The sequence below is a fragment of the Ursus americanus genome, chromosome 20 (genome assembly GCF_024610735.1).
Source record: "Ursus americanus isolate L20-20 chromosome 20, mUrsAme1.1.p, whole genome shotgun sequence".
Classification (NCBI taxonomy): domain Eukaryota; kingdom Metazoa; phylum Chordata; class Mammalia; order Carnivora; family Ursidae; genus Ursus; species Ursus americanus.
In genome coordinates this window covers 39,103,193-39,126,931 of record NC_142146.1, presented here as the reverse complement: position 1 = coordinate 39,126,931, position 23,739 = coordinate 39,103,193, and the positions used below count along the sequence as shown (strand labels likewise).

At 40.3% G+C, this 23,739-nt stretch overlaps 1 protein-coding gene and 1 pseudogene across 7 annotated transcripts in view; one reads left to right on the top strand and one right to left on the bottom strand.

Annotated features, from left to right (window-relative positions):
• The window catches only part of SLC9A9 (solute carrier family 9 member A9), a 661,514-nt gene that overhangs the window by 557,524 nt on the left and 80,251 nt on the right, over positions 1-23,739 (top strand). For all 7 annotated transcript variants that reach the window (XM_087870270.1, XM_045813403.2, XM_087870269.1 and 4 more), the window contains one exon: positions 2,610-2,689. In XM_087870270.1, coding sequence (XP_087726396.1) covers positions 2,610-2,689 — 80 coding nt within the window. The remainder of the gene's footprint in view (positions 1-2,609; positions 2,690-23,739) is intronic.
• Positions 1,407-2,429, bottom strand: LOC123801029 (peptidyl-prolyl cis-trans isomerase A pseudogene; annotated as a pseudogene).

The following is a 23,739-nucleotide window of genomic DNA, read 5'->3' as shown; positions in this document are numbered from 1 at the left end:
GAGCCCCGGCAAAGCTGTGCCTGTTGCAGAGATAGCAACTGCGAAACAACTTGCAGATGTTACAAAATAATAAAGAAAACACTATGTGTAGCCGTCATCTTGCAAATCTGACACTTTTGTTGGGGTAGAAAGGGCTAGAGAAAGTTTCAAGGAAGGGCAGAAATTGAACTGACACTCTGGTTTCCTTTTTGGGCAAATATGATGAATAAATTATAACTTAGATAACAAGGCATGGCACTCAAGTCTATCAGAAAACAGATCTCCAAAACTTAATGTCCATGAAAAGATCACAGATGTCCCACGGTGGGGCTTGGAAATGAAGAATGAATTCCATGGCCGAGTAAGGTTGAGAAACACTTCCTTCTTAAGGATTTTACAATGCTCATTTATAAATAAAAGCCTTTGAGAAATCCTGTATTAAAAAACCTTTCCAACACTATCAAAACCATCTTTTCCTGAACAATGAACACAAAATTTCCACCAACACCATGTAGGACAATGGCCTTCCAGGGAGCACCACTCAGGAAACTATACAAGGCAATAAGAAAAGCTTCCAGATTGGGTTTTAATTTTATTATGAGTCTCTGCTTCAACCATTTTAGACAAAGGATATGGACTAGAAATGGACCACATTTTGCTTTCTTGTATTCGCATTTTATTTGTGGGGGCTGGAACTACAGCATCCGCTGACACACGTGTTTCAGAGAGCAGAACAGAGCTCTTTACCATTAACCATCAATGGAACTGTTTGGGAATGGGGAAAAGTAAATAAAATAAAATGAAAGCCAATGCACCTGGGTTCATCTGAAGGCTGTCTCCGGAGCAGCCGAGGATCACCATTGTCTCCCACGTCATAATTTCTTGAGAGTGTTCACATTGTTATTAGGCTGTGAACAGTTGTTACAATTTGGGGATGGAGACTGTGGGCCTAAACAAAGGAATGAAGTCTGTGTACAGATACATAAATGCTTTTAATGATGGAGAAAGTTGCAACTGATTAAACCCTAGAATTCTCCTTGATTTGCAAAATGGGATACACAAAAGAAGTAAAAATGCCACTGGATCTCCTTCTTACCACACTGCAATGTTCATTATCATCTGTCTGTAAGGTTCACAGAAAATTTTCACCTTCTTTCCTTTTTCTCACAGTTCATCCTCTACTCTCACATAAGTACACATCAAATGCTTTCTCTTCTTTTTTTGTTGTTGTTTAGTTTTTATTTCATAATCATGAACTTAACTTTGCAATCAGCTCTTAGAGGGGAATAAGGAAAGTATGGAACCATACACTTGAAGCAAGAGCACAAAGATTATAGGCTATTTCGAGCAGGTGGGGGTGAAGGGGTACCCTCCTGAGCTACAGAAGAAATGGTCCGGTAGTTAAGATAACACACAGGTCAAATGTATTAGATTTGTCCACAGTCAGCAATGGTGATCTTCTTGCTGGTCTTGCCGTTCCTGGACCCAAACCAATCCACACTTCCACAATATTCATGCCCTCTCTCACCTTGCCAAAGACCGCATGCCAACCAGCCAACCACTCCATCTTGGCCGTGCAGATGAAATACTGGGAACTGTTTGTGTTGGGTCCAGCATTTGCCAGGGACAGGATGCCAGGACCTGTGTGCTTCAGGATGAAATCCTCATCATCAGCTTTGTCCCCGTAGATGGATCTGCCACCAGTGCCATTATGGCGTGTGAAGTCACCACCCTGGCACAGAAATCCTGGAATAATCCTGTGGAAGCAGGAACCTTTATAACCAAATCCTTTCTCCCCACTGCTCAGAGCACGAAAGTTCTCCGCTGTCTTTGACACTTTGTCTGCAAACAGCTCAAAGGTGACAGACTCAAAGGCTTGCCATCCATGATGGTGTCAAAGAACACAGTGAGGTTGACTATGGCTGGCGACACAGGCGGCTCCGGGACGGTGGTGTCAGCAAGGCCAAATGCTTTCTCTTCTTAATTCCTTATCTTCCTCCCTCCCACTTTGGCCCTTTTGGAAAGAAGAAAAAAGAAAGAAAAGAAAGAAAAGCACATTCAATTATTACAGGCTTTCTATAAGGAATATCTATTTCAAAACTCTGAAAAGGAGAAAGATATCAAAAATTAACCATAGCCTTTGGCAGTGATCAAAAAGAAAATAAATGAAAACTAGCTTAACAATTATTAGATTGTTATCATCCCTTTAGACTTGACCTTTTGGTAAGTCATAAATAAATACCATCCAAATTTGACAGAAGTAAACAGCAAAAATCATGCAACAGCGATCTGACAGAAATATCACTTTTATTGATGTCAAAAAAGTGGCATTTCTTAGCTGTTTAATAAAATAGGGATTATGAAGAAAAGTAAATGTTGAAATATGCCACAAGAGTCTCATCCACATGGTGAGATCTATGAGCTAATTTGCTTGGCAGCTGCTTCTCCATTTAGATAAAAATGCCTACAACCTAGAAAGTTTTTTTTTTAATGTGGTTAAATTTAATTTGGTTTGACATGTATTTTTATAGTAAAAATATATGAATATATTCTGTATTAATGTTGATAGCCTATATTAATATTTTATATTGATTATTTACCTGATACCTTTTTCTATTGTCTTTCTCCAGGAAGCAAATAACTTGGATAAAAACACAACCAAAACAGAGAGTGCTTGGCTCTTCAGAATGTGGTACAGCTTTGACCACAAGTATCCTTTCATAATGATGACCTTCCAGATCCTGCTGCCGGGCAGAGATTAACTTCAAGCACTTAGTCATTGAGGTGTATGTTCCTGCTCTTCAAGAAACACAGAAAGGTAAAGTGAATTCGTGACCAAATTTATCAAAAAAAAAAAAAAGAAAGAAAGAAAGAAAGAAAGAAAGCAGTATAGGTCATACTTAAGTGTTACAAAGAGCTAAAGTGAAATCTCTCAGGGTCAAAAGACCTTGGTGTATTCATGGCAATCTAACATTTCCTAAATGCCAGGTGATAAAATCTTACCGTCCTGAGGACTGATCTATTTTACTAATTTTACTATTCTTGAACGCTTTGCAAAGATCTTACTTCTGGTCAAGTTGACCAAGGTAACTGGGCAAAAGTCCTTCACCCTTCTTCCAGAAACCCACGTGTGTGCTCTTGTTTCATGCTGTAAAAAAATGGAGTGGGGCTGGGGCGAAAGGAATGAATGGTCTGAGAAGAAGAATGAGTCTGATCACGCGTTATAAAATAACATTACTTCGTTTTCCAGGCAGATCTGAGTAAGCTTTCCCTAGTGAAGGCCAATTTTTAAATTCTACCAATCAGGGTAAGCGTAGTGGCTCAGAATGCCTTACCGTGCGACTGACAGGGCTGAGAAGTCAGGCCTGAAGGGCTTTGCCATTGTGAGGTGCAGTAAGCGGTCCACCTCTAATCCCAAGCAAAAGCGCCACGGAAGGAAGGAAAGAACGACACTGAAAATTGAATGTGTTGGGTCTTCGTAGTTAATTTTCCACACTCACAAATCCTCCCCCTTTCAGGGAGAAAATGTCAGTCACTGGGTAATTTTAAAGCACCTAAGCAATGATTAAAACCAACAGATCAGTGAAGAGGAAGAAGAACTAAGAACAGTGAAAAGAAATTCAATGACTGAGGTGAGGAAGAGGTAAAATGGAAAGGGGAGAAGAGGCAGGAGAAATACAGGAAATTCACGGTAGGAAGGAAACAAGGCAAATTAGAGGAATGGCTGTGTAAGAAAAAAATTAAATAAGAATGAAGAGAAGCCAGTTGAAGATTGCAGAGATAAGCCAAAGTAAAACAGGTGAGAATTTAAAGAGCAATTCTGCAGAAATAGAGCTTTCCAAGAATTACAAAAGGGACATGTTGAAGGTAGAGGGTTTTTGAGGCTACGGTTTTGTTTTTCACAGCTCTGCTCTCAGAGACCTTGCCTTGCTCAATCCTGAGTCTGTACGGATAACGTAGGTTTTCACCACCTTAAAAGCACTCCTTCTTGGCCATTAACTACCTCTTGGAGGTCTGGTATCTCATTAACTACCCACAGCCTTCCTAGTCTCTCCAAGGGAAACTGGTTCTTAGCGGGTTATGCTGGTTTATGTTCCAGGTTGATTTCTGATCTGGAAACACGGTTTTCCCCGCCATTGCTTAAAGTATCTGATAACCAAATTTTAGGAAGTTATAAAGATTTGACTGAAGAGTACACAAAAGGCTGCCGATTATGAAAGATATACAGTAAGAAAATGTCTTTTTAGGTTCCTGGACCCAATTTTCAAGCTCCCAAGATTGTTACTCGTGCGTGTAACTGACCTACTGCCTACAGACTGGAAGTTCTCATGACTTCCTCTTTGGGTTCAATGAATTTACTACAGTGGCTCAAAGAACTCAGAGAAATGTTTTACTTACTAGGTCAACGGTTTATTATAAAAGGGTAAGAGATGCATGGGCAGGGTATATGGGCAAAGTCACCTAGCTTTCATGCCCTCTCAAAGTGCACCACTCTCCCCAGATCTCCATATGTTCACGATCCAGAAAGCTCTCTGAACCCTGCCCTTTGGGGTTTTATGGAGGCTTCATTACATAGGCATAATTGATTAAGTCATTGACCATTGGTGATTGAACTCCATGTCTAGACCCTCTCCCTCCCCGGAGGAGGACAGGAGGGGCGAAATGAAATTTCCAGCCCTCAGAATCACAGATTGGTCCTCCTGGCAAGGAGCCCCCATCCTTAGGTAGGGTCCAAAGGCCGCTCATTAACATAACAAAGGATACCTTTGTCGCTCTCATCACTAAGGAAATTCTGAGGTTTTTAGATGCTCTGTGAAAGACCAAATCTATATGTCTTATTATAAATCATAATAACACAAAATGGTAAATCAGAAATGAGATGAAAAATGTTTTTGCTCAAACTCTGACAATGCTGTGAGGAATGCTTTATAAGGAAGAAAGGGAGTAAAAGTGGAAAAAATAACTTGGAGACCAAAAAGGAAAGTGGAAACTCACCCAATTTTTTAGCTTAGAGCAGTGACACTAAATTCAGATGATGTCATAGTTTTTGTCTCACTTTTCACCAGGGTTTATTTCCATATGATTATGGACAGACTTGCAAAAAATGAAAGCAGATTTACCCTGTCAGTAATATCTCTTCTCATGGTAATCTGTCCTCCTGTGCATTCATTCTAGAAATTGCAGTGCTACCATCACTGCACAAATATATTTTCACTGAGACAACAAAGTTTTTATATCCTAGCTACGCTCTGAATTCATACCCAGAGAGTAGCAAACTGACCTGTTTCTACTCTGTGACTTCTTGATATACCTGTATTTCCAGGCAAATTATCCACTTGGCGTTTGTGTTCTTTCTGCTGTTCACCTAGAGCCCAGGTGATGTGCCCTCCGTACTTCATAGGTAGGCTGTTCCAGCCACCATCAGTGTAGGGATGATCCACATCCAGGGTCAGGTTTTCTGGCCTAGGCCAAAAAGAAATTGTTGCAAAGCTCAAAGAAACTGACTATGCAGCTGCTCAAGTTTCATTTCAGTAAAATTGCATCATGCAAATGAGGCATCGTAAAGAATTACTGACAAAAGGAAAAGAAGAATAAATAAGTCTTCATATGCACCTGTATCAGTCAGGAATCTCCAGGGAAACAGAAACAGAACCAGTAGGAGTACACACACGTGCACACACACACACACACACACACACACACACACATGCGTAGATATACATACACATACACATACATATACGTAAATTTATTCCAAGGAATTGGCTTTGTGGGCGATGCAAGTGCAGACTCTGTGGGGCAGGCTCTCAGTCTGGAAACGCTCAGGCCCAAGTTGATGCCGCAGTCTTGAGGCAGAGCTCTTTCTCCCTTAAGGAGACCTCAGTTTTGCTCCTGAAGTCACCCAACTGACTGGATGAGGCCCACCCACATTACTGGGATTATCTCCTTAAAGTCAACTGATTGGTGACCCAGATGGTGACCGCACTACTGAGTAACTGGGTAGACTAGTCAACTATTAGGTAAACACATAAAACCAAGCATCACAGTACTCAATTTGGATTCAATTTATGCTGAAATTTGAGATCGTAGAAAGACCCTCTTAATTCACCTTTGGTATCAATAAAACAAGCCACTCTTGCTTGGGTAGTTTTGTTTTCTTTTTTACTTTTTCATAGCATAATTAAGACACATATACATTTCCATAACATTTCCGAAAAACTACAGGAGAATAAAAATAGTAAAAATTAACATTCAATGAATACTGGCCCAAGTACTGTGCTGAGTGCTTCACATTTCTAATTTCATTTTGACGCCACAGCTCTGTGGGAGGTTGGGAGGGGCTAGAGAGTATGTGTGATGCAACCCAGGTGCATTGCTGACGGTGCTGGCCTTTGCTGAAACAACCTGGGCTCCGTTGTTCAAGAGCCTTGCTGGAAGCCTATGGTGCCAAAATTGAGGGTTAATTAAGATTTCATTGTGATTCAACGTGGGCTGCAATTCTGAGTCGTGCCCTGCAAAGGAGCAATTGAGAAGGGGAGAGGAGCAAGGAGACTGTGTTACTGACCACCGATGCTTCGCCGGCGAGTACATCACTTCACTTCATTCCCCTAACCACCCTTTTTGTTTTATTTCATTTTACAACCACCCATTTTGAGGTGGAAGAAACAAAGTCTCAGAGAACTTAAAGAACTCTGTAAGTTTCCATTGGTAGAGTCAGTTCCATGATTCAAGCCCAGATCTCTCAATGTAAAGTCAATAAATATACTTAAATGAACTCTATCATTGACAAATCTGTATCCATTATAGTCCTCACTCTACATGTAAAACCCCATCTCGATATGTTCATAAAGTCTAAAGCAATGACTATTATTATGTAGTACAGAGCTCACATCTCAAACACCTGTTGAAGATACATAGGATGATAAAGTTAGGAGTCCTGGTTGGTCACCCTAAGAACACCACCATAAAGGAGTCCCCAGGATTCTGAGTCAGGTCCTCAAATTTTCAAAAATGCCGAAGACTCCAAGAATGGTTTAGGTTCATAGAGATGGCTGCACCTCAGCCAAGCCCAAGGAGGTATGAGTATCCACCAGACACCAAGTTCCTAAATCATGGAATATCCTGTCCCCACCACGAGAAGGTTCAAGTCACAGTCTGGCCTCTCGTGGCCCTCTGTATCCATCTTCTACTCTCACGCCCTGGCTCATCTGCTTCAGCCACCATGGCCTTCCTGAGATACATCAAGCACATCCCTACTTCCAGGCCTTTGCAATGACTCTTCCCTCTGCTTGGGATGCTGTTCCCTCAGACATTCACTTGTCTCTCTCCTTCACCTCTTTCATTCAAATTATCAGTGAGACCTTCCTGGCTCCATATTTAAATGAACAGTTCCAACAAGAGCACTCCCTCAGCCCTCATTTGCTTCATTTTTCACCTTAACGCTTATCACCATTTGACACAGTATGTAGTTTATTTATTTGTTTTAATAGTCTCTTCCAACCAGGATATGTGCTTTCTTAGAACAGGGATGTGGGTCTGTTCTCATTCACTTGTGTGTCCTCAGGGCATAGAACAGTGCCTGGCACATAGTGGATACTCAGTAAATATCATGAACGAATGATGGAGGGATGGATGGAGGGATGGATGCATGCATGAATGAAGCAAGCCAGCCAAGAATATTTTCTGTTCAGGGCACCTTTATCCTAGACATTGATGTAGCAGGAAAATCCAAATAATTATTTGAAGGTTGCTAAGTGAGTTTGAAAACAGAGCAAGGCAGAATGGATAATTTTAGTGTTCTCACCCAGAGTACCATTTGGCATCCAGAGAACATCCACACACCCTCCCCAAGGCTCAGTGTCCCTTTCCCTAGGCAGGGACAGCCACCCCAGCAGACTTGCATCTCTGTTTCTTCACTGACTTCCTTCCTATGGTTGGTTCGTCCTTCCTTATGTTTAATTAGTACACCTGATCTGCTCCAGGCAAGCCTGGATCAGGCTTAGAAACCATTCTCTGGCTGGGTGACTTTGGATACATCTTATCTCACCAATTGTGTGTTGATTTTATTAGTATACAGAGCTCAAAATTTTAGAGCTGCCTATCATCCTCACTAACGATCTCTCATAATGAGAAGGTTAGAAGCAGAAATTGATACCCCCTTATTCATATATTAAAGACATCAGATAAAATGATTTGCTTAGATCCACAGTGTTACAGCTGGCATGGGAATCTTAGGTGGCCTGATTCGTAGGTGACGAATGATCCTGTTCAACTGTCTGCCTCCCACAGTCTCTTTCCATTCTATCATTTATCATCTCTCTCCTTAAGAGATGTGTATATATTAGTCCTTAAGCATGTGTATATGTTAGTCTTACAAATGTGAATGACACGGGATAAGAATGACCTTTTCCAAAATAAAAAGGGCAGCCAAAATCATTTTTAGCACTTCCTGTATACCGACATCAACTGAAAATAAGAAGTTATTATGTGGTTGCCAACATTTTACATAAGTGTAAGAAAGCGCAAAGATAACAATGGATTGGCGAGTTGACACAGTCACAGAATTACATAAAGCCACGTGGATGGAGACTTCCTTCCCATCACTGGTTTGGAATGAAGAGTGCACCGAGGTATTACGCAAAATGAAAGGCCCATGGCAGAGATGTGCGGATGCTGCAGCTCTGGAGTTTTCCATTAAAGAGTCTGGCAAGGAAAGTGCCAGAAAGCAGACCCCCTCCTCTACTGAAGTGTGACAGGCTGGGGCTGCATTCCAGGAAAGTAAACACGAACATGGGGATCATTCAAAATGACACTTGGAACCAAGTATTTAATGGATTTAAATGGAATGGCGTTATAGTCCTAAAAAAAAAAAAAGGAGGGGAAAAAACCCTTCCCCTCCAAAAACTTGACAGAATTCATTATATCCCACACAGTCAAACTTATTTTAAATCGTAGGTATGAATATTGTGAGCAGCAATTTCCATTTTAAATGATAATCACTGCATTGCAGTTTTACTTATTCTGACTAGCAGAAGCATCCATGAATTATTTATTGAGGTAGGACTGTGGCCTTGTGAATGACTTGACTTTACTTCACAAAAAACTCTCAGAGGAAAAAGGACCGTTAGCTCTATGATCCCTGTTTTATAAATGAGGCAACAGAGCCCAAAGGAGGGAAAAGGCACACCCAAGGTTACCGATGGACTTGGAGCCAGCGTTCCTAATCAACAAGAGCAGGCTGTGTCCAAGGGTTTTGGTTCTGGTGTCCGTCCGCTGAGTTTTGGTAGAATCAATCTATGCACGATGTTATTGTTGTAAGTGTGCGCCTGGCATACAATGGATAGTTTTATATGATGGCTTCTTTGGCGGCTCATCAAAAGCCTCACTAGCTTGGAGACAAGGTGTGTTTCACCTTCAGTAGCAAGAAGGAGGGCTAGCAGAGAGTGTAAGATATCCTTCAGTCAGTTTTATTTAGTGCCTACTATGTGCCAGTGCCAGGCAATATGCTAGGTTCTGAGGGCCCAGCAGCAAACAGGGTGGATATCGTTGACCCTCATGAAGCCTTGTTCGTTTGCCTCATTAAAATGAGTCATGACCCCCAAACCCCTTCAAACGGCAGGTGGTCTTTAGTGTAGGAAAGAGAGACACTGGCATCACCAGAGATTAACTGGTGGGGGAGAGACTTTCTAGGGAAGCCATAAATTAAAATCATTTATAAGCCTCACTTTGCAAACTGTAGCCAGATAACTCCCCAAGCAGTTTCAGAAAGCAGATTTCAAAATATCGGAAATGTTAGTAATCAGCTTTCTAAAGTCTCTCTCTGCATGATGACTGCTTCCCCCTGAGAAGCCGGCTGTAGGGAGGAGCCAAGCTCACAGTGGACAGCAGTGCAGCCGACAGTCCTGTTCAAGGGGATCATCCACTAGGGGGCGCCTGGGTGGCACAGCGGTTAAGCGTCTGCCTTCGGCTCAGGGCGTGATCTCAGCGTTCTGGGATCGAGCCCCACATCAGGCTCCTCCACTATGAGCCTGCTTCTTCCTCTCCCACTCCCCCTGCTTGTGTTCCCTCTCTCGCCGGCGGTCTCTATCTGTGTTAAATAAATAAATAAAATCTTTAAAAAAAAAAAAAGGGGGGATCATCCACTGGCTATTCAGCTTGGCTTTTGGTCATCCTTGTCCCCTTAGGTGCCGGTGTAGAAAGATCTCGTAGATAGCCCTTGACATAGGACCTAGGTGAAAAGAAATTAAAATTCACTAAAAGAAAACACTAGCTTCCTGGATCCTTGTGTTCTCACGACTTGTTGGTGAAAACCAGTGTAGGGGAATGTTAAGGGTACCTGTAAACATGGGCTGTCTTTTGTTCAGATCATAACTTGGGTCTTCCATGATTTCTTATTCCATGTAATGGGAATAATGAAGACTATCTTCTCTTTTGACTAAACCTACGAGAAAAGTTGGTGAGTTATTGAAACAGTTTTTTACTAATGCTAACTTTTTCATTTACCTCTCAGAGCCAAACACACGATTAAGACAGTTAAATAGTACAGTTTTCTCAAGACTCTATAACCTAAATATGCTGCAGTATTCCATAACTGGACTAAAACTCTTCTGGAGGCCTGAGAAGTGACTGCAAGTATGACTTGGTAAACCATTGCCCAAAAATGTTGGATCCCCCACCGTGAATATATAAAGTTGTGGGTCCCGACATGATAACTGAGTTTTCTACAATAATTTTAGGATTCCACAAGAGTTGTGACATCCCTAATTTGTTTTGCCTTTTCTTCTGTAAAAGTTTTAATAATATTCCTATTAAGTGAAAATGTTTTTTCATCTTTATTTTAAGCAAATGATATGAAAATCAGGATTTATTCAAACAAGAAATCAGAAGGTGACTCCTTTTCTAGAATGGATTCATAAAATACATTCCTTTAAATTCAATTTAAAAAAAAAAACCTATTGAGCACTCTCTCATTGCAAAGTACTGTATTAGATTCTCCTCACTTAGTCATCACGTGTTTATCAAGAGCCTACCATGAGCCAGGTACTGTTCTGGCATGAAGGATACAGCCATTGACAAATTCTCACAAAACATACATTCTAACATTCTACTCTGGGTCTTTTTTTAAATTTCTCATTTACGGTCGTCTTTTCAGGAACATGACTGTGGTGTAAAGAAGGATACACTTAGACATTCCACTATTGGCTTTTATCAAATTGAGGAAAGTCTGTCTCACAAGTTAGTATGTACTGATCTGCTGTTGTAGCCTGTCCACTTACTAGCTGTGTAATTTGGGGAAAGTTATTTACCATTTCTGTGCCTCAGTCTCTGAACTGCAAAATGGGAATAACAGAAGTCCCCGCCTCACAGGTCTGTTTTGGGAATTAAATGAGTTAACACAAAGCACTTAGAAAAAAGCTCAAAAATGTTGGCTTCGTTGTATTATCATTACTACCCGTTGATGTCTACATCTCTTAAATGGAGACATCATGTAATCGGTTTAGTATTCATTGTCATTTATTATCGCTGAGCGACCAAAATATCTATTATTTGGTATGCTTGTGATAATTCTTAGTTGCAACAGCCATATTTTAATATGATAAGAACATCTTCAGTCTCCACATAAACGAACGTTTCCACATAGGTTATAAATCATACATAATTCTTCTTATGTGATCTTGAGTCAATGGATATAGCTGGATGCTAGGCAGTCTTTTTGTGTCCTCCGTTCTGCACATGTGATTGTTTCATTTATGATTTTTCTAAGTTATAGTCCATCATCCCATAGTTATTTTTCTGGAAATTACACCACAGATAGCAATTTTGACTTGATAGAGAAGTGCAGGCAATTTTTCTGTTCCACAATGAAAGCAATACAAGCCTTTGATGATAATTATTCCTCTTGTACCTTCTCGTGATAAAGGAAATCTTTCAATTGCACCTTTCAGGTGAAGCTGTGGTGTTTTGTCATTAGCAGTAAGATGTTATATTTGAAGATTTCTAGGTCAGCATTGAATCGTTTTATTTGGAAAAAGAAAAGAAGGAAAAAAATGTGAAGACTGACAAAAATATATGTATTACCTTAACGTTGCCAGTTTTGAATTTAGTTTTAATATTTCTTCCCTATGAGAAAAAGAGTATTTTACTTAAATTTTCTTCCACGGTTACTTGGCCACTCCTTCTCAACTGTTTACAGGCTGCCAACAAATTCATGAGCTACCAGAGACATATTATTAGCATGAGCCATTGCTACCAGCCCCACATATTATCACCTGACAAGGAGACTGGTCTATCCCGGGACCATACCATTCAGCCCTTGTCTGCATGAGAAGCTGTGTTAGACACAACACAAAACGTGTGGACAGACATGGCCCTGCCTAATTAAAAGTTCACTTCACCAGGTGAATGGTGATGACAGATTCTCAGTGTATCTCAAACCAACTCATAAAAGTGGGCAAACAGAGAAGTATGGTTCATAGAGGAAGAGATTGTTGACGAAATAAGTACCGTCCTTTTAGTCATGTGGCAAAGAGTCCATGGAGGAATTGGGAGTTCCTAACATGAAAGTAAACAATGGGAAGGGAGGAAGAGCGTTCTGAGCAGAGGGAATACCATGGAGATCCCATGACAAGTGAGGCATGAATAGCTGAAAGGAGCCTGAATGAGTCTGCCTACAAGACACAGAATTAGAAGAAGATGAGAATGGAGGAAGTCTCCAGAGAACAGTGCAGTCAGCCTTTGAAGCCAAGGATGACACTCTTCTTCTCCACCCCTAGTATTATCAGAATTCTGTCTTGTTGGTATGAATTTCATACTTTTGTTTGGTAACTGAGGTAGTCGAAGGTAGAGCAATGTGTCATGGGCTGAAGGACCTCTAAAGGTTCCTTTCTCTCACAAATCTGATTCATCTGTGTGCCTGTCATTTATCAGGTACCTGCACGTTTAATGCTTCCAGAACTGGATTTAGTTTTAATATTTATTCGCCTGGGGAAAAAAAATAAGTGTTTTGTGTAACAAATATTCTTCACTTGTTTTAACTGAATTTAGTTTTAATCCTTCTTCCCTAAGAAAAAATATAACTCTGTCTTCAAGCTTCTTTTGAAGTCACAAAATAAGAAATGGTAAGATAAGTAAGAAATACTGGCTGTCCTCAAGATGCCAGCATCCTAATGAGGTGGAGACAGCAGCCAGCTATGCAGTAAGAACTATATGCAAGTCATGAACAAAGTGTTATGGAAGCCAGAGGCTGGTGTAGCCAACTAACCAGCTGTGGAGAATCAGGGAAACCACACAGAAGTAACTTTGGAACTGGGTGGGGAAAAAAGTAAGACTCTGTAAGGAGCGGGGCTGAGGATGTGAGGGACTTGCTGGCAATGGAAGCAGCTCAGGCAAAGGCACAAATAGGGCGTGAGGTGTTTGGAAAATGGTGAGAGTGTCAGTGTGACTTGATCAGTGGGAAGTGAAACCGGAGCGTTATCGTGTGGACAAATGGATTGTGTCTTATCGACTGCAGGAAGCCAGTGCAGCGCCTTAAGCACGGAGTCCCACAGTCCAATCTGTTACAATGAAGAGAACCCGTGGCCGTGTGGAAGGTGGTGTGATGGGGAGAGCGAAAACCTTAAAATGATTCTGGTTAGTTGCCTCCGAAGACACCCACCAGTTTCCCATGTAGATAAAAATGAGGACAGCAACATTTTCATTCTTCTTTGAAAGATACTTTGGAAAATATGAATGTATCATTTCAGTACGAGATTGGTTCTTAAATTTCACTAAAGAAAACGATCCAGTGGTGTAATCATTAGGGTCTACCAAAATGTTTTCTAGTTTACCTTTTTTTTAATTATTAACATGCTATTTATTTGTACTTAAAGGGAAATAATAGACTGATTTCCTCTAACAAAGGCAAAAAACAAACAATCAAACAGGACTTAAATATGAGAAAGAGAAGTAAAGCAGGCAAAAAAAAAAAAAAAGTCATTTTGGAACACCAACTTCGATTTTCCTACTTGGGGTACGATGCTGAGTAGTTGGCAGCCAGCAGAAAAGCCGGTCAGGGGATTCTGCTCTTGAGCAGCCAAGTGGCTCACCCAAATAACCATCTCAGTTGTTGGTTTATCCTCCAGAAGACCCAAGGGGCTTAACTTGGACGCTTACGAAACAGGCAGTGTCCGCATTCTGCACTAGGTCCCGCAGCGTACCCTTTGTCACTTTAGGCCGGGTCTGCACAATTTCCTTATTCAAATTGTTCACTGGTCATCAAAAAGGGAAATTAAAGAAGCCAAGGCAATCCAGATTTTAAATGAAATTGCAAGAAAAAAAAATTGCAAGAAAAAAAAAATACACTTCCCCTGCGGTAGGCGCAGGAAGTTATGCTCAGGCTTGCTGTCCCACATGAAGACTGCCTCACCCCTCGATACCTCACTTTTTCTCCGTGGTTAGCCATCGGGCCACCCTGTCTTTCTTCAAGATGTGCCTGTGCTGGGTACTGTTAAGGTGACCAACTTTAGCCTGTTTTCCTGTTTTGGCACTGAAAGTCCTGCCTCCTGTGGAGCCCCTGAGAAACCCCTCAGTCCTGGGCACAGTGGGACAGTTGGTCACCCCAGTACTTTGCCCCTGGATTATAAGAATTATCTCCACACTGCAGTGGTAATAAGATCCAGGAATGCTACACCTTAAAGAGGTTTCTGGAAGCATTTTGCATTTTCTATCAAATTCTTACAGTAATTTTTTAAAAAGATTTCATTTATTTATTTGAGAGAGAGAGAGTGAGCAAGAGAGAGTGAATGAGAGAGCACAAACGGGGTGGGAGAGGCAGAAGGACAAGCAGACTCCCCACTGAGCAGGGAGCCCGACATGGGGCTCAATCCCAGGACCCTGAGATCATGAGCTGAGCCAAGTTAGATGCTTAACCAACTGAGCCACCCAGGGCCCCTCAGTAATTTCTTTTTATTGTGGTAAAATATACAATACATAAAATGTACCATTTACCATTTTTTACTTATTTATAAATAAATAATTTTTTTATTATTTTCATTTTTAAACATTTTTTATTATTTATTATTTTTAATTTTTTTAATTGAAGTATAATTAACATACCATGTTAAATTAGTTTCAGGTGTCTAATATAATGAATCAACAATTCTATACACTCCTCAGTGTTCATCACCATAAGTGTGCTCTTGAGCCCCTTTATTTATGTCACCCATCCTCCCACCCACCTCCCCTCCAGCAACCACCAGTTTGTTCTATTTAAGAGTCTGTTTTTTGTTTGTCTCTAAATGTTTCCTAGGTTTGTTTTTTTTTTTAAGATTTTATTTATTTGTCAGAGAGAGAGAGAGCACAAGCAGGGGGAGCAGCAGGCAGAGAAGCAGACTCTCCGCTCAGCAAGGAGCCGGATGCAGGACTCAATCCCAGGACCCTGCGATCATGACCTGAGCCAAAGGCAGACCCTTAACCGACGAAGCCACCCTCTGGTGGCTCAGTTTCTCAGTTTAAAAAGCCAACTCAGTCTTTTAGCTCAGCTTCTTATATTTCAGTTACCAATACATGGTCAGAAATGGGAGAATTTCTGACAGAGGTTTTAACTAATCTAACAGAAATGTTGAATCCAAATTCATCTTCAAAGAAAAGGCCGCTTTTCATTCCTAACCTGACGCACTAGAATGCCACCAGCCCTCGGCCCACACTCAGCTTTTTGGGATAGCCACTTGCCAGTGGCAGCTGATGCTATGGGCTTTTAAATGTAGCGGAAGAAGCACAGGAGAGCTAACCTTTTTCCGAAGGAAACAGATACATCCTCAAACGTATTGCTTTTCACATCCCTTGAAACCATTTCCTTGGAATTTCTTGAAATCCACCAGTGTGTCGGATTTCACTGACCTGTGCCCTATAAACATGGCCAGAGCTGATTTCCAGCTTGTATATACAGGCTGCTAACCAACTCTAACTCTAATCTTTTATTATGTGGTTAACGGCTGGAACAGGAAAGACCGTAACTGCTTCTCCCTTTCCTCACTGCTCCTCCCCAGCAACGGAAAACACCTCTTCCCACATCCTGCCCTAGTGTCTAGTGCTTGGATTGCAGGTGCCAAAACGTTTGCCCTTCTGTCCCCTGCTTCACATAGACACAGGTCATGCTTGGAGTTCCCAAAAGCAGCGTGCTAGCGTCAGTCAGGAGAAATGACTGCCCCAGGCTGGCTGCGTGCACTGAAGACTCTGGGTGCTGAAGGAAGAGAGGACCACACTCAGAAGCAGGTACCCACATCTGAAGAACTCCAGCAACACAAGCTCAGAAGCCTGGACTTTAGCTTGACCAATTTTTTTCTGTTTTGGGGGTTTTGTTTTGTTTTGTTTTGTTTTTAATTCTTAGTTTGAAGTCCTCAGGCCTTCTCTGAACTAAAATGTTCAGAAGATGAACATTATGATAATTGGTAATTGTACAAGCACTTTGCAAACATCAAGTGTTTCATAAAGTTGAAATGATACTAAATTCAGTGACAGGTTTATAAGCCTGAAGGCCCTCAGACTCACTATGCAGATATAAACAAAGAATTTTATTACACTTTTATTATTTTTAAATTCTAGCTGCTTTCCTGCTATATTCAAGATTATGATGAGCATATAAGTCTCCTCTCAGTCTACAGAAATGCCTTATTGAGAAATCTTCCTCCCTAGGTATCTGGCACCTACAAATCCCATTCCCTTGAAGACGACCCACTGTGAAATGGATATACCCCATACCTCCATCAATTAGCACACGAAGAACCCCTATCCCTTAAATTACTATAAACTTAAAATCTTCCAAATTCAATCAGGAAGAAATAGAAAAATTTTAATAGAACGATTACTAGTAACAAAAGTGAATCAGTAATCAAAAAACTCCCAACAAACAAGAGTCCAGGACCAATGGCTTCATAGGTGAATTCTACCAAACATTTAAAGAAAAATCAATACCCATTCTTCTCAAACTATTCCAAAAAAATAGAAGAGGAAGGAAAGCTTCCAAGTGCATTTTATGGGACCAGCATTGCCCTGATACCAAAACCAGATAAAGACACCACAAAAAACAAAAACAAAAACAAACTACAGGCCAATATCCCTGATGAACATAGATGCAAAAATCCTCACCAAATATTAGCAAATCAAATCCAACAATACATTTAAAGAATTGTTTGCCATGATTAAGTGGTATTTTTTCTAGGGATGTAAGGGTGGTTCAATATTTGCAAATCAGTCAATATGATATATCACAGTAACAAGAGGAAGGATAAAAACCATACAATCTTCTCAATAGATGCAGAAAAAGCATTTGACAAAATACAACATCTATCCATGATAGAAACTCTCAACAAAGTGGGTTTAGAAGAAACATACCTCAATATAATAAATGCTATGTATGGAAACCCCACAGCTAACATCATACTCAATGGTGAAAACCCGAAGGCATTTCCTCTAGCATAAGGAATGAAACAAGGATGTCCACTCTCACCACTTGACTTGAATAACTATGTTACTCACCATAGTACTGGAAGTCCTAGCTGCAGCAACCAGACAAGAACAGAAATAAAAGCATCCAAATTGGTCAGAAGAAGTAAAACTGTCACTATTTGCAGGTGACATGATATAGAAAACTCTAAACACTGAAAAAGTATTAGAACTAATGAAGAATTCAGTAAAGTTGTAGGATACAGATATACGGAAATGTGTTGTGTTTGTACACACTAATAATGAAGTAACTGAAAGAGAAATTAAGAAAACAGTTCCATTTACAATTACACCAAAAGGAATAAAATATCTAGAAATATATTTAACCGAGGAGGTGAAATACCTATATTCTGAAAACTTTAAGGCAATGATGATAAAAATTGAAGATGACACAAACAAATGGATGCACTATGCTCATGGATCAGAGGAATTAATATTGTTAAAAATGTCCATACAACCCAAAGCAATCTACAGATTCAAAGCAATCCCTATCAAAATGCCAATAGCATTTTTCATAGAACTAAAACAAAGAATCCTAAAATTTGTATGGAACCACAAAAGACCTTAAATAGCCAAAACAATCTTGAGAAAGATGAACAGAGCCAAGGTATCATAATCCAAGATTTCAAGATATTCTACAAAGCTATAGTAATCAAAATAGCGTGGTACTGGCACAAAAATAGGCACATAGGTCAATGGAACAGGATAGAGATCCCAGAAATAAACCCATGCCTGTATGGTCAATGAATTTATAACAAAGAAGGTAAGAATATACAGTGGAGAAAAGACCACTTCTTCAATAAATGGTGTTGGGAAAACAGGACAGCTACATGCAAAAGAATGAAACTAGACCATTTTTTATGCCGTACACAAAAATAAACAAAATGAATTAAAGCCTTAAATGTGAAACTTGAAACCCTAAAACTCCTGAAAGAAAACATAGGCAGTAATCTCTTGGATATTTGCCTTTGCAATATATTTATGGGATGTCTCCTCAGGCAAAGGAAACAAAAGCAAAAATAAACTACCTCAAAATGAAAAGATTTTGCACAGTGAAGGAAACTATCAACAAAACAAAAAGGCAACCTACTGAATGGAAGAAAATATTTGCAAATGACATATCCAACAAGGGGTTAATATTCAAAATATATAGAGAACTTACACAACTCAGCACCAAAAAAAATCTAATTTAAGAATAAGCAGAGGACCCAAATAGGCATTTTTCCAAAGAAGACATCCAGATGGCCAACAGACACATGAAAAAAATGCTCAACACCACTGATCATCAGGGAAATGCAAATCAAAACCACAATGAGATATCACCTCATACCTGTCAGAATGTCTAGAATCAAAAAGATTAGAAATAACAAGTATTGGCCAGGATGTGAAGGAAAGGGGTCCTCACGCACTGTTGGTGGGAATATATATTAGCACAACCACAGTGGAAAACAATATACAGGTTCCTCAAAAAATTAAAAATAGAAATTCCATATGACCCAGTAATTCCACTACTGGTTATTTACCCAAAGAGAAGAAAAACACTAATTTGAAAGGATACATGCACTCCTATGTTTATTGCAGCATAATTTACAGTAGCCAAGATATGGAAGCAACCCAAGTGTCCATCCATAGCTGAATGGATAAAGAAGATGTATATATACACAGTGGAATATTACTCAGCCATAAAAAAGAATGAGATTTTTTCCATTTGTGACAACATAGGTGGACCTAGAGGTTATTATGCTAAGTGAAATAAGTTAGAGAAAGATGAATACTGCATGATTTCACTTACATGTGGAATCTAAAAAACAAACCAAATGAACAAACAAAAAACCCCAGATTCTTAAATACAGAGAACAAACTGGTGGTTGTCAGAAGGGAGGTGGGTGATGAGAAGAATAAAATAGGCTAAAGGGTATTAAGAGGTACAAACTTCTAGTTATAAAAGAAACAAGCCACAGAGGTAAAAAGTACCATACAAGGAATATAGTCAATAATATGGTAATAATATTGTATGGTGACTACCTTTATTATGATGAGCATTGAGTAATATATAGAATTGTTGAATCACTATGCCATATACCTGAAATTTATATAAAATTATATATCAACTATACTTCAATTTTTAAAAATCCCTAATTTTGCCTAATCTTCCTTATATGTGAAATCTAAAAAATCCAAGCTCATAGAAGTAGGAAGTATGGTGGGTTACCAGAGGCTGGGGTTCAGGGAAAATGGGAAGATGTTGGGCAAAGGGTATAAAGTTTCAGTTATGCAGTATGATTAAATTCTAGAGATCTAATGTACAGCATGGTGACTACAATTAACAAGACCACTTTATATACTTAAAATGTGCTAAGATAGTAGACCTTATGTATTCTCACCACACACACACACACACACACACACACACATACACACACACACACAAATGGTAACTGTGAGGTGATGGATTTGTTAATTAGCTTAATTGTGGTAGTCATTTCATGATGTATTTGTACATCAAAACTTCACATTGTACACCTTCACTTTATACAATTTTTATTTGTCAATTATACCTCAGTAAAGCTGGAAAAAAAATAATAATCCCTATCCTTGACCTTCCAGCAAGTAGAAGCTTGTGCTCTTCAGCTGAGGCCCTTCCTTCCTGCTCTAGCCATTGTCAGAGCTGTTTGTGTTCCTGTTAGGAATTACAGATTAAGTCCCTGATGAACATAGCTCTCTCAGTCTTTTGCAAATCTTTGAAAATGTTGTCTAGGCCATTTAGAAGAGACAGATTAGATTCAAACCAGAGTTTTCCAAACTGCTGATCAGAACTCACTAATGGATCTCAAAATCAATTTAGTGGGTCCTAACCAGCACTTTTTAATAGATAAAAGTAGACTAGAGAAAATACAAGTTTGCATTTCAAAATTGAAGTAAATACTGTTTCACGAAACTTGTTGGGGGGGCCTGCACACTGGTTTGTGCTAGATAACGTGTTTCTTAACAGGAGTCATGATCAAAAAGCTCAAATACTTGATCTGTGCTGGCCTCAAACCCTTATCCAGGAACTCCCAGGCCTTTTCACCTAATTGCTTTAAGTGCCAGGCAAGATCAAAGGAGCCGTGAAGAGCTCAGAGGAGAGAGAGCCATCAACTCTCATGTGTTATTTCAGAAGAGTTCTTGGAGTTAGCAGATTTGAGCTGGACTTCGAGGAAAACGTAGAATTTGACAAGTAGCAGTTAGAGGGAGGCAGAGGAAAGGCCAGATGCAGGGGAGAGAAATGTAACACAGAGCTATAGAAGGGAACAAATTTGAAGATCTGGCTGCTAGGCTTGCCTCAGCCCCTCAGCTATGGAACCTCAGGGTCTAGAACTGCTCAGAGCCAATATTTTCTAATCTGTGAAATGAGTATAATTGTATCTGCCCATAAACATAATTTTTAAATGGAAAAAGGTTAAGTAAAACCACTTCGAAAACTATGAAGTACCGAATAATGCTTATTAAGATAATGCTTATTACGTTTTTTAGGCAAAGCAAAGGTAAGAATGTGGGGAGGGATTATGTAGGCTTGGGATAAAATAAGGGTGGCAGCTTGGTACATTTAGAGAAGAAGGACTAAAAAGCTATGTTTATGGAACTCTGTAAAGATTTTGAATATCAGGTGAAGGTGTCTGTATTTTCCGTAGATAATGAGGAATCTGATGATTTGTAGACATGGGAGTGACACAGAGTCTTGTTTTAGAAAGATTGATCTAACAGCATTGATTAGGGAGAAGTCACAAGGGCCTAAATGATGGTTCTTGCAATAGGAATAGGAAGGAAAGGGGTTGATGCTAGAATACTCTGGCCCCCAATTCACAGAATCCAATGCTGTGTGGGGTGTCAGGGCTGCGGAGAGGAAGGGCCAGGGAGATGCAGTTATAAGGAAGTGGGGGGCTCTGAGTGGCTGGGTGGTTCCAGCGCTTCTGACTGTGCATCTGTTTCTGCCAGTCACAGAAACAGTGGGGGCAGGAAGGCTGCTTTTGGGGAGAAGACAAGCGGTGGTTCGCCCCAGGTAGAAACTTGTTTACATGAGCCAGCTCTGTCTTCTTGCTGACCCTGTTCTTTGGGATAAACAAGCCATTCACCCATTCTCGCCTCATTAAATGGAGTTCCCTACACCTCTGAGTCAACTTCTTTTTTCTTCTGAGCTGCTCTCTCACAGGGAGGTGCTCTGCAATTGATATCCTTCTCAGAAGGAGGCAGAACACTTACTTCAGTCGTTTGTAAAAATTCAGTCACATCAACCTATCTTGTTTATAGACTTCGCATAAATGAACCCTCCGGTTAACTTACGTTAACTGTTCACTGACACTACATCCCACCAAGTCAAGTTCAAACTCATGGGAATGGAGCAGCATGGAGTTAAATAACTGGGTTTAAAATTTTTGCCAGTTACTTGCTATGTGATGCTGAGGAAGTTACTCGACCTCTCTGAACCTTGATTTCCTAATCTTTAAAATGGGGATGATGATCATGATAATACCTATCTTTCAGGGTTGTTATGAGTTCTTATATTAAACTTAGTTATTACACCTAACATAGAGCTTAGGGGGAAAAAAGGCCCTCAGTAAAGGGCTGCTGTTGTTATTATTATTTAAGGGCATGAATGGCTGTGCTCCACCCTCCCTCCTAGCACGCTCTATGGCTTTTCCCTCGTTCCGTGGGATTAGGTTTACCCAGGTTCTGCCCAAGGCGAGGAGCTTCCAAGGCTGACGTTGAATCGCCTATCTCTGCACGAGCAAAAAGGCTATCACCGTCCCTCTCCTCTCGAGTGTAACACCTTTTAGCCCACCTATAGTCTTTTCAGACAAAATAACTTTGTTCCAGCTCAGCAGAGGTCTGAAAATGCCGTGTGTCCCTCCCTGGCAGTTAACACACAGAGGAGGACTACTCCATGTGTTCCACTCCGGTCTCCCAGTCGCCAGGAGCAAGGTATTTGGAGTGGGGGAAGATTGAGTCCCCATGGCTGCAGTCAGCTGAGACCTGGGGCAGGGGCTTCCTCCTGCCTCATGATCAAGAGAATTGTTGGAGATCCTATCTGGCCATGAAACTACCTGTTTTCTATCATAAAGTGAGTGCAAGCATTATACTCAAGCATTACTTTCAGTGAATAGAGAGTCCCTTGTGAGAAAAGTTAGGTATTCTCCGGATAAACCAGATATCATATTCAGGGACCATGCATAAATAGACCCAAGGGCCCTGGGGTCACAAAACAGCTAGATTACGGATTGGAAGTCGTGGTTTTGGACCCCGGCTTTGCTGGCGTTTTTAAGCGAACCACTCCAAACTCAGTTTCCCCATCTGTACAATACATGGAATATACTTCCTATGCTTTAACAATGAGAGAAACTCCCCTAACACACAGCCTGCACGCAAGTCAGGAACCCCTGAGGCCTTGACAACTCGTGATTCCCACACAGTATCCTCCATGTTTTTTAATAGGCTTTGGAAATTAGAGCTCACTTTTCAGTCTTTTATGTCTATTTATGCTTTCAACCAAAGCCACATTGCACAATGGAAGTGCTTAAAACAAATCCTTCATTGAGAATTTGACCAAACAAAAGCCACTTTTATGAAAAGGAGTATATATTCTTTTGTGGTTTTGTGTGAAGAAAGGAAAGAGGTGCCTGGCTCTCTGTTGCACACTTGGAATCTATTTTCCAGAAACAGGGCACGCTTGTCATGTTTTTATTCTTACCAACTTAACGGAATGTAATAGCCCATTCTGATGGCATATAGTTAATAAAGGTACTTTTCTAGACTCCCAGGAAGTAAATAATTGACCTTTTAATTTCCTATAATTCAATCACAGGAAGCATACATGAAAATGAAAGAAATAAATGGAATAAAATCCAATGTGCCACCACGAACAGCTGCTTACCTTCTCACCTAGCTTCCAGAATGGCCCGATTTTACCTCATTTCTGATAGAAACAAAGAAAACTGTCTTGCATTGCTCCTGACCAGCCATGAAAGCATCTTTTTTAGGAGGCTTCTTAAATTGTCACCTTACAAATATTCTTTCTAACTGGATCTTCTTCATCATCTTGGTTCTGGAATAATTCTTTCAAGGCAGAATAGAAATAGCTGCTCGCTCACAGGTTATCTATAAAATACATCTCAAGTGTTTGGGAGAAGTGTTGAAAAGATAGCTCTCTGAAGTTGAAGAGGGTAGCTGTGGATAAGGGTGGGCAGGTGACAGCTCTGGTGGCCTTTAGCTTTAGCACAGACCAGGAGGCATTTTTCTCTCCTT